The 12064-nt window shown below is 37.1% G+C and overlaps 1 protein-coding gene across 3 annotated transcripts in view; it reads left to right on the top strand.

The window, feature by feature from the left end:
• Positions 1-12064, top strand: part of LOC108719284 (brefeldin A-inhibited guanine nucleotide-exchange protein 1) — a 94763-nt gene that overhangs the window by 69440 nt on the left and 13259 nt on the right. For all 3 annotated transcript variants that reach the window (XM_018268066.2, XM_041566468.1, XM_041566469.1), the window contains 11 exons: positions 38-189; positions 1056-1184; positions 2521-2679; positions 4126-4270; positions 4395-4485; positions 6188-6228; positions 7682-7851; positions 9161-9312; positions 10684-10856; positions 11134-11294; positions 11389-11519. In XM_018268066.2, coding sequence (XP_018123555.1) covers positions 38-189; positions 1056-1184; positions 2521-2679; positions 4126-4270; positions 4395-4485; positions 6188-6228; positions 7682-7851; positions 9161-9312; positions 10684-10856; positions 11134-11294; positions 11389-11519 — 1504 coding nt within the window. The remainder of the gene's footprint in view (positions 1-37; positions 190-1055; positions 1185-2520; positions 2680-4125; positions 4271-4394; positions 4486-6187; positions 6229-7681; positions 7852-9160; positions 9313-10683; positions 10857-11133; positions 11295-11388; positions 11520-12064) is intronic.

Raw genomic sequence — 12064 nt, 5'->3', positions numbered from 1 at the left:
ACATTTTACTGACATTATTTTTTTTTTTTTTGAACAGGTGTGGCTAGTGAAAAACAAAGAAGACTGTTGTACAATTTAGAAATGGAACAAATGGCCAAGACAGCAAAAGCCCTTATGGAGGCTGTGAGTCATGTCCAGGTTCCCTTCACCAGTGCTACTCATCTAGAACATGTCAGGCCAATGTTCAAGGTGAGACTCTTTAGTATATTCATTTCTTACTTGCTGTATATAACTTGAACTGTACTGCTGTCAGTCCAGATTTTATTTGCATTTGTGCATCTTAATCATGAAAGTATTATGATCATAACCTTCTTCCCTGCCGTTGTGTATATACAATAGAAACATAATGTATTAAAAGAAGCAAAATTAAACTTTGCAAAGTTTATATAAGCCTTATATTTGATTTCATAATGCAGAATTCTGTATTAGGGTTTACAACTTCTTTAAAGCTTTTAATGTTATTTCTTGTGCAAATTACTAGGGATGCACCGAATCCACTATCTTGGGTTCGGCCGAACCCCCGAATCCTTCGCAAAAGATTCGCCCGAATACTAAACCGAATTTGAATCCTAATTTGCATATGCAAATTAGGGGTGGGAAGTGGAAAACATTTTTTACTTCCTTATTTTGTGACAAAAAGTCACGCGATTTGCCTCTCCACCCCTAATTTGCATATGCAAATTCGGTTCGGCCGGGCAGAAGGATTCGGCCGAATCCAAATCCTGCTGAAAAAGGCCGAATCCCGAACCGAATCCTGGATTTGGTGCATCCCTACAAATTACTGACAAGTAGTGATGATTGAATCTGTCCCATTTCGGTTCGCCAAAAAATTTGTGAGATGCATTGAAGTCAGTAGAAGACGACGAAAATTTTTACGCACGTGACTTTTTATTTTTCACTCCAAATGCATTGAAGGCCGTTTTTGCTTGTGATGTGCTCATCACTACTGACAAATCATTAATTGTCATTTTTTATTCACATATATGCGTGTTGTGTGAATAATGTTATCACACCTGGGTTCCATATGAAATAATGCATGTATGTTTATTTATCAGTTGGCATGGACACCATTCCTGGCTGCATTCAGCGTTGGTCTGCAAGACTGTGATGACACTGAAGTAGCATCTCTGTGTCTGGAGGGTATTCGTTGCGCCATCAAAATTGCATGTATTTTCTGCATACAGGTAAAGGAAAAAAAATGGTTATACTCTCCATGCAGATATTTTCAGATTCTTCATTTGTGTAACTGTACAAAATGTCAGTATATTAAAGGGGTTGTTCACCTTCCAAACACTTTTTCAATTCAGTTGTTTTTAGATTGTTCCCCAGAAATAAAGACTTTTTTTTAAATACTTTACATTATTTATTTTTTACTGTTTTTCCAAAATCTAAGTATAAAGTTGAATGTCCCTGTCTCTAGTGTTTGAGTCTGGCAGCTCAGTAATTCTAATGCACTCTAAACTCGAAACAATTTTCACACTTAAATATTAGAAAAACGGTCACCCATAGAAAATAGAAAGTCATTGGAAAAAGTCATTATTTCTGGTGATCTGTCTGAAACCAACTAGTTGTTTGAAGGTGAACCACCCCTTTAAGGCACACATTCTTTCATGTCATGTACACATACTTCAAGACAATATACAGGCAGTTATAGGTTTATGATGCAAAATAACAAAATTTTTAGGCAGAGGTCCAACCGAAAGTTTATTTCTCTGGTATGCAGACCTTTTTCATAAACATCTTTTATTTTTTTAATGGTTTGTTCATATCAACAGGTATATTTTATTCTAATATATCTTAAGTGTTTATAGCGAAAAATCACACCGTTTTTGAAACATTGGGATACTGTGGAAATCCTGATGTCAACGTATGCTGTGCGTGATATCGTTTGGAATGTGCAGTACAACAGTTGTGGATTGTAAAATTTTCAGTGGAATATAGAACTCCTTCAACGCTTTCCCCCTAAAACTGAAGTTGTCAGGAAGCCGACAGGCAGATTTATCAGTTAAGGAACTGGGGAATCCTGACTCATGTTTTCTTAGCAGCCAGAAAAGTTAATCGTTGTCACATGTATCAAATTCTAACACAGGCATCGGGTTAGTTTTCCTGATTTGAGCAGTCAAGCACCATACTGATCTATGGGTTGCACTTCCTGGCATTGCTTTTCAGCAATGCTGTGTTTATCACGCGTTGCCCTAATTGTCTATCGGATTTAGACAATTATTTTCTGTGTTGATCAAGCTGCAGGGAAAAAATTGCTTGAATATAGAATATACAGTATAAGAGTAGGTCCTGAAAGGGTTAAACACTGACCTTGATACATCTTTGACATTTATATTTACAGTATATGCATGATAGCTCCATACCTCTCAAGTACAGAATGCTATCACAATCACCACATAGAGATCTACTGTATTATGGCTATGGCCATCACCTACATCCCAGGGATTTCCCTGCACATTGGGGTATATATAGATATATATCACAGGTTACATGAACTTTTCTTTTTCTGTTTTGTAGCTGGAGAGAGATGCTTATGTACAAGCCCTAGCGAGGTTTACATTATTAACTGTGAGCTCTGGAATTACCGAAATGAAACAGAAGAACATTGATACTATCAAAACCCTCATTACAGTGGCCCATACTGATGGAAACTACTTGGGATCATCTTGGCATGAGGTACTATTTCTACATTTTAGAAGAATTTAAGCCAAATGAACTGAATTTAAGACAATAATACACAGATCCGATTCTGGGTGTTGAATAGTAAATGGCAATATGTCTTTTTTGTGAATGGTTACGGATAAATTAGGTAAATGTTAATTAAGATTTATTTTCACTTAACGCTGATAATATGGGGCCTTGTTTACAAACAACGGGCAGGGTGCAAATATTAGTGCATTTGTGTAATGGGATTCTCCCCAGTGCTCAGAAAGCTATAATTATCGTGCCTGCTGCTAGGCATGAACATTGGGCCTATAAATGGTCTTTTCTAGTCGCAGTTTATAAATCTTCCATAAGTTGTACTGTACATAGTATGGGACAAGGCACAGCAGTTGTACAAGTACAAGGTTCCCAGAGCTTGCAGCTCTGTGCATAGTGCCTCAGTCAGAATTAATAGGCAGATACATATATATTAGACTCTGCTAGGCAGTGCAGCGACATTCTTATAGGAACACATTTTAACCCATTTTGCGCTTACCTATCTGCCTGCTCTATATAAAAACTTTCTATGATTTTAATATATTCCTACCAATTATACACCTGGAAAGCATAGCTGAAACAAGAAGTCATCTTTATTGAATTGTGTTAAAAAGATGTTGTTGGAGGAATTGGTATATGGAGAACCATGGCATTTAAAATATCCTTCCACACAATAAGGCTGGTTAGTTGAAGGGGAACTATTGTGAAAATGAAAATGTAATATTAGCTTCAGCATACTGAAATAAGAAACTTTCTAAACACAATCAATTAAAAAGTCTGTACCGTTTCTGAAATAAAGTTTATCATCACTATTCCTCTTCATTCTCTCTTCATGCAGCAGTTGGGTGTCAGATGAATGATCCAATATTTCTTATAGGGGGGCTCCCTTTCATAGCAGGCATATTCAAGCTCACTCAAATAACTGATTCCAGTACAACGAAATCTAAAAAAAATAACTGCCTTTTGCACAAATTCTGCATGCAGAGAGACAGGATTTCTGGTGATTTAAATAGAGTGAGCTTGAATACATCTTCTAGGCAATAGATGTCCCCCATAAGATACACTGGATCATTCACCTGACACCCAACTCCTGCATAAAGACAGAATGAAGATAAACAGATGCTTAGAGAGAAATAGTGAAGATAAACTTGATTATTTCAGAAACACTACAGAATTTTGAATTGATTGTATTTAGAAAGTTCCTTACTTCAGTATGAGGAAGCTTATATTACATTTTAATTTTCTTGATAGTTCCCCTTTAAACACTATAGTACTGACATCTATGCAGTTCCACTGTGGAGTGCTGTAAGGCAATATTTTCCCATTCACTAGAATGAGAGGCAACTACCATCAGGAAAGCTTATTTTGGTGATTTGTGTATTGCCTGTGTATTTATATTTGTTCTTTTTTTTAACTTTTCAGATTTTGAAGTGCATTAGTCAGCTGGAGCTTGCACAATTGATTGGCACTGGGGTGAAGCCACGTTACATATCTGGAACTGTTCGCAACAGAGAAGGATCTTTTACCAGCGCCAAAGACCAAGCATCTGATGAATTTGTCAGTCTTGGTGTGTATTTCCAGTAAAATAAATACACACACTTTGTTCACTTGCAGTTTACATGTTATGATATAATTTTGTTATGCCTGTGCTGCTGCCATTTTTTCAGCATTTTTTTCTGTGCTGTTTACAGTTGGAGGAAATATGGACTGGAAACAAATAGCAAGCATTCAGGAATCCATAGGGGAGACAAGTTCACAAAGCGTTGTGGTGGCTGTTGACAGGTATGTTCAATTTATATCTCTTAGGGTGGTTTGTCCCAGAAATTTGTTCTCAGATAAAGATAAAACGCCAATTGTCTCTGAGAAATTTCTGTGCAAAATTCTGTGGTTATGCAATGTGCACATGTTTTACCAATATGGTTATAGTAATCATGATCAATTTACTGATTCAGAAAAGAGTGTAACTCTGGAGTTCTGCAGCTGTTCCACAATTACGCGTTCCAATTCCAGATATCTGACCCAACCTGGGATTTAATTACTCCAGCAGTATTTTGATGTTCCTGCATTTGTAGAAGAATGCAGGGCTCTAAAGGGAAAGTAAGGAGAGAGTCTTAAATAATAAAAGGGGTGAAGAAGTGTTTAGAGGCAGGTGTTATAATGTGGGCAGCACATAAAGAATCGATTGTAGTGGGTGGACATAAGATTGTTGTAGACAAGCTAATTCTATATTGCAGTAGTATATACTGGAGAGGATAAGGGCCTGGATCGGTAGAGGCACAGATGAAGCAATGTATTCGTTCTTAAAGGCAGGTCCGGACTGAGAAATAAAATAGGCCCTGGCATTTCAGGAACAGAGGCCCAATCAGCCCACACAGAGGCCCAAACAGCCCCCACCAGCCCACTAAATACTGACTTTCTATGGCATCTTATAGCAGCCCCTCTAGCATTTGCCAGAACCCACAGATTGCCAGTCTGGGCCTGCTTAAAGGGATACTGTCATGGGAAAACAGGTTTTATCAAAACACATCAGTTAATAGTGCTACTCCAGCAGAATTCTGCACTGAAATCCATTTTTCAAAAGAGCAAACAGATTTTTTTTATATTCAATTTTGAAATCTGACATGGGGCTAGACATATTGTCAGTTTCCCAGCTGCCCCCAGTCATGTGACTTGTGCCTGCACTTTAAGATGGAACTATTTTTTGGCAGGCTGTTATTTCTCCTACTTAATGTAACTGAATCAGTCTCAGTGGGACTTGACTTTTCCCATTGAGTGCTATTCTTAGATCTACCAGGCAGCTGTTATCTCGTGTTAGGGAGCTGTTATCTGGTTACCTTCCCATTGTTCTGTTGTTAGGCTGCTGGGGGGGGTGATATCACTCCAGTACAGCAGTAAAGAGTCACTGAAGTTTATCAGAGCACAAGTCACATGACTGGGGACAGCTGGGAAACTGACAATATGTCTAGCCTCATGTCAGATTTCAAAATTGAATATAAAAAAATCTGTTTGCTCTTTTGAAAAATGGATTTCAGTGCAGAATTCTGCTGGAGCAGCACTATTAATTTATGTGTTTTGGAAAAAACAGGATCCCTTTAATATGCAATGTGATGAGGAATTTATACAGAGGCAGAAACTGAATAATGAAGATTAGGCTACTGAATATTGAAAATATGTAATAAATAGGAATTTTGTGAGAAGGGGTTAAAACTCTTAATTTGGATATTGGCACCGTGTGAGAAGCCAATACTTTAAATGGTGAGCTACAGTTAAGTACATTTATTTGGAATTAACTGGTTTACTCAGATAGCCCTTAAGAATATTTATGTTTTGTTTTCCCTGCATGATACTGGCAAACTACTCCAAATTTGTTTTAGCTTTGTTTTTTCATTTGAAAACCTACCTGCAGTATATGCTGCTTTGCATTGTATGGAAACTCAACAGTGCTCATTCTGTTGCTGAATAACCAGTTTGTTGATTTTTGCAGGATATTTACAGGATCCATAAGACTGGATGGAAATGCAATAGGTAAGCATTTTAGATTTTCATTTACAAGGCCTCTACCTGATATGGTGGGCATAAAAAAACTAATTAAGCAATATGAGATGTGATAAATTATTCATTGTCGTTTTTCTTATTTCATTTTCTGATTTCTTGTTAAGCATTCTGCCACATTCATATTCTGCACCATCAATATGAGGGCAATAGACTATGAATGATAAGGCAGTAAAACAAATTAGATTGTTTGATAAGTGGAACCATTCCTAAATTTAATTTAAATATTAGTAACAAAAAACAAAGACACAGAAAGGAATTTTGATTGGCTGTTGAATTAAGGATCAAAGTCCTGTCATTGGCTGATGGGAATTTTAAGATAAAATGTTATTTTCTATGAGAGATTTAGATCAAATAGGAGTTTAGGGCCTTGCACTAATTAGGTATGTAAGCATTAGGTATGTTAAGCACTAGGTCAGGTTAAACTGGAATGTGTTAGAAGTAACTTGCATGAAAGAAAACTGCCAAAGTATGGCAAACACATGTTTATAAATAATGAGTTAAGGGTAATAGATAGAGCTGAGATTAATGGTTAGGATATAGTAATGGCAGAACCCTGCTAGCCATCTAGCTTGTAATATATTTTGTATTTTTATATCACCAAATAAGTATGTAGAACCTTACAAGGCATTAACACAAACAGGGGTATAGTTAGACAGTGAAAATAAATACGTAGGTACTATAAGGTTCAATACACAATTGGAATGAGGTTACTGCCCTGTAGAGCTTAATATCCACTATACTTATATATACACATATATATAAATATATATATTAGATATATATATAAAGCACTGAGTATCTTGACAGCGCTATATAAATAAATGATGATGATAATGATATACTTTGCCTACTCTCTACAGCTGCTTAACTGCAGCCTCTTGCTGAGTACGTTGGGAGCAGAGAAAAGGGTATCCCTGTATACCAGATGGAGTTCAAGGCCTATGTAACAAGTAAACAGTGCATGACCTACTTTAATTTACCCACAGGTTCATAATGTAGGCTAGTTTAGCACATTTGAGGCTAAACTGGCGATGCCCTATGTTTGTAGGCAAACAACCTAATTTCTGATTGGGCACTTCTCAGAGTTGTGCAGCATCCAAGTACAGTAGCTCTTTTTCCTGTTTTCTGTAACTTGGATATTTAACTTTATGTTCCCTTTCACCCCTCGCTTTTCTATATTTTTGCTATCGGTTTCACTAATAATGACCTTTACCTATCGGGGTAAAATAATATGCTTTATCGATACATCCTGGCACTGTGACTTTCATGTGCGGTTGGGCCTTGGAAGCTTAGCAGCAACCCTCACATATCCACTAGTATGTGTAAATGACAATAGAGCACCTTTTCTGAAAGTCGATTTTATGTGCCGACTAGATCATTATACAGCATGTTTGGTCATCCAGTTTTCATTGGTTTCTTTCAGTGGATTTTGTGCGCTGGCTGTGTGCCGTCTCCATGGATGAATTGTTGTCTCCCATGCACCCTCGTATGTTCAGCTTACAGAAAATTGTAGAAATATCGTACTACAATATGGGACGCATCAGGCTGCAGTGGTCTAGGATATGGGAAGTTATTGGAGACCACTTTAATAAGGTGCACTTCACTTTTCATTATTTAAATATTGTATTAAAAATTTTTCCCACATATCTATTAATTTTTTTTTTTTTATCCCCGTAAAATCATGGCCTTAGCAGAACTACCTCACAACACACATTAAGGGGCAGATTTATCAAGGTCGAATAGTCAATTAGAATTTTCTAAAAATTTTCTAAAACTTTAAAAATTCACACATTCATCTTTTAATCCCCCAATCGAATGTAAATTTGAATGTGAGATTTATCATACCTCGACCATGGGAACAGTCCTTATTTGAATATTCGCCACCTCAAACCCTGCCGAGTTCATGTACAAGTCAATGGCAGAGCCATTTGGAGATGTTAATAGCCTTCCTGACATTCGAGAGTTTTTTTTAGGGAGAAAATTTGATTCGTATGAATCGAATAGGAATCAAATCCGATTTGAATTTTTAGTCGAAACCATTAGATTGCGTATTAGCCATCCAAATTTTTTCTTAAATAACCTCCCAGTAGAATTGTGAGTATATTCGACTTTAAAAGAAATTCACATGAATTCGAAATTCGACCTTTAATAAATGAGCCTAGGTGTATAATGTACATTTTTTAACTTCTAGTTAGGGATGGGTGAATTTGACCCATTTAATTTCGCCAAAAATTCGCTGCCAGCGAATTGTCGCCGACGGACATTAAAGTCTATGGGTGTCATACAAGTCTATGGCCATCAATTTTGCGGCAAAACAAGGCAAAATAATTTGCCTTCCCTACTTATAGTTTCTTGCAGTTCCTTCTTTTATAGTTTATGGCTAAACACAGCCAAGCCTTTTTCTACAAATCTTTGCTTTTTAAGAAGGTTGCAGGTTTTATATGCATATTTGAAGGTGGGATTTCAGTATTGCGTTTTTGGGGCAAAGCAAACAAGGTAGCATAATAAAATGGGAATCTGTGTTGTACAGGCATTGAGATCAAAATGTCAAATAAAAAAAAAATTAAATACACCATGACCCGCACACCCTCAGGGCCCTTCGTCATGTTGGTTTACACCCTTCAGATTGAAAAAGACTTTCCCATAAGACTATGAAGATTTTCATTCATCCAGGTCATGGTATACAGTATCTAGTATAGGTTAGTGGAAGAGTTTATATGCCGAGAATTTCCAGTTGAACTGAAGAAGCTTCTCGGATGAGTTGTGAAACGTCTTCAATGATTACTCAGCAAGTCCAGTTGTTTTTAGATTTACCTATACTAGATATACTTTCCCATAAGAGTTTTCCTTTAGACACATACATTAAATCTTAATAACATTTCTATTTTTTAATGTGTATCAGGTTGGCTGCAATCCAAATGAAGATGTGGCGATCTTTGCAGTAGACTCTCTAAGGCAACTCTCAATGAAATTTTTAGAAAAGGGCGAGCTTGCTCATTTCCGTTTCCAGAAGGACTTCTTAAGACCCTTTGAGCATATCATGAAAAAAAATAGGTAAGAACGCATTCACAGCTGTAGGTTTGCTACGGGGGAGTACATTTTGACCAGTGTGTGTTGCTTGTACTGGGTTTCCTTGCTTTCATTGTAAGTGTTGTATATAAGTACCAAAGAATGTACTTTTTACCTTTATGCTGACCCATTTCCTACAAATGATGTAAAACCTTAATTGCAAACCTTAATTGCTAGCTTTGACTTTAGTCGATCATTTTGCTTTGCACAAAGTGTATCACTAAGGATAACCCCACATGTGGCTGTTTTTCTGCCTGTGTATAAATGCAGGTGGAGAAACAGCAGATTTGCTCTTACCCAATTATTGCTCTACCTGCACTGACATGGATTGTGTTGGCCCGCGTGCCGGCAAATGGAGCAATTTTTGGTGTGAAAATGCAACATTTCAAGCCGAAATCTGCTCCATGTGTCTGTACATAGACCTTCCAGTGCACATAGAGGAAGGAGTGGATGAGAGTGGATTTACTGTATAAACCAGGTGGAGAAGCAGCCATGTTTGGCACTAGCATTAAGGCCCATTTACAGTGTAATTAAATAAATGAGACACAGCACTTCATATCTTTTGGTGTGGCGGAAGTGAATACGAAGTTATGGTTATAGGTATTGTGTTGCTTTTAGAAGTCTAAATAGGGTTGAATGCATATTTGCTGTTGCTCCTGAAAGTCAAGCTGACAAGCTTATAAGCCCTCCTAAATACAGTGGAAGCTCAATTTTACATCCCTGATTTTAAGTTTTCCCTCATTTTACATTGTTGTTTTGTGGTCCTATCTATATATTATGCATAATACATTTCCCTGATTTTAAATTTTTCTGGATTTTACACCATTTTTTTCTGGTTCCATGAAAAAAATTAAAATTGGGGTTCTACTGTATTCTTGAAGTTGTAGCAGGAAACTGATGCAACATAAATTTGTTGCAATCAGTGTTAGAACACAAAAGATATAGTCCACTGCCTAAAGCTGGCCATAGACACACAGATTTTATTGTTTGTGCAATGAACAATTGTTCGTTTCAGTCTAACAGTCTACCATTAACCATTCAGATCAAATAAAGTAGTAAAAAGAACAAGTCATACAATGTTCTGGTCATGAATTGACACAATATACAAAAGTTATGTCCGACAAATTGCAGTGACAGTCAGCCATTGATATTGTCAGATAGGCAGTACATGCAGAGATATTATCGTTAGCCGCCAGAAATCTTCTAACCTGTCCAATCGACTAATCGACATGGTACGAAAAATGTCTGGAGACTCCACACATGGTCCGGAAATTGTACGAATATGTGTTTCTTGCAACTATATCTTTACATTTATGGCCAGCTTTACACTCATAATATGTATTTTCTGTTAATTAGGTCTCCTACCATTAGAGACATGGTGGTACGCTGCATTGCACAAATGGTGAATTCTCAAGCTGCTAACATTCGCTCAGGCTGGAAGAACATCTTTTCCGTCTTTCATTTAGCTGCATCAGACCAGGATGAAAGCATAGTGGAGCTTGCATTCCAGACCACTGGGCACATAGTCAGTGAGTATTTGCTGCAGTTCTACTGGAGGCTCTGGGGTTGGATGTGGCCCTTCAGGGATACTGCTCATGGGATCCACAGACATCTTAGTATTAAATCATCTTTATTCAGTTATGTGCTATGTTGAATAATCAGCCCAGTGCATGGAAAAACAGCCCTGAGATTAATTTAAATAAGTGTTAGTTTTTACAGCTATTTTATTTCATATATCAGTCTGTATCACTTTTGCAACATGTCCAGTTAATCCAGTTAATAACTGGATTATCTTCTTTATTACAGCACTTGTGTTTGAAAAACACTTCCCGGCCACGATTGATTCCTTCCAAGATGCAGTAAAGTGTTTGTCTGAATTTGCATGTAATGCTGCTTTCCCAGACACAAGCATGGAAGCCATTCGTCTGATTCGTCATTGTGCAAAATATGTTTCAGACAGGCCACAGGTATCGGAAGATTCTTTTCATGAGAATATCCCGTAGCAGTAAATGTTGCCTTAAATATCATACTACTGTACATTAAAAACTACTTTTTTTTTAGGCCTTCAAGGAGTATACAAGTGATGATATGAATGTAGCTCCAGAAGACCGCGTGTGGGTGAGGGGATGGTTCCCCATTCTGTTTGAGTTGTCCTGCATCATCAACAGATGCAAATTAGATGTAAGAACCAGGTAACAATCCGTATTTGCAATTCCAGTTTTATAAGGTATTTACAATGTTCTCTGTATTTATTATTTGTGTCATCTGCGTCTGTTTTTACACATTAGTAGAAAAGCTTCAATACTCTTGAAAGTTTTAAATTATATTTTTGGCTTGCAGGATGCTGACCCAATTATAGAACAATTTAAAAAAAATGTAACCATATTCTTGGAGACCAAGTAATTCTTCTGCCCACTTTCATAGTGAAACATAGGCCGCAACTCAGCTTCCTAATTAGTTGGGCGTGGAAGTTTAGGTGGCTGGACTGCTGAAATTCCTGTGTTTTTAAACCAAATAAGTGCCTTTCTCAGGTAACCTGGGCTTAGAAGTGAAGCAGTGCACACTGATCATGGTATCCCTTTAAACAATCACATGACTGCATTCCAGTCTTACCAAAAAGGCAGCAGTCAAACACTTAACACCAAGAATTTCTGATACATTTCTTTTATTTTTTAGGAACACCAGGCATTTACAAATGGTAAAGCAGTAGCTCTGTCCCATTATAGTAAATTATTTT

This window comes from Xenopus laevis, chromosome 6L (assembly GCF_017654675.1).
Source record: "Xenopus laevis strain J_2021 chromosome 6L, Xenopus_laevis_v10.1, whole genome shotgun sequence".
In the NCBI taxonomy this organism is placed as follows: Eukaryota; Metazoa; Chordata; class Amphibia; order Anura; family Pipidae; genus Xenopus; species Xenopus laevis.
Note: the sequence above shows the minus strand (reverse complement) of the source record. Positions and strands in the feature narration are given on the sequence as shown.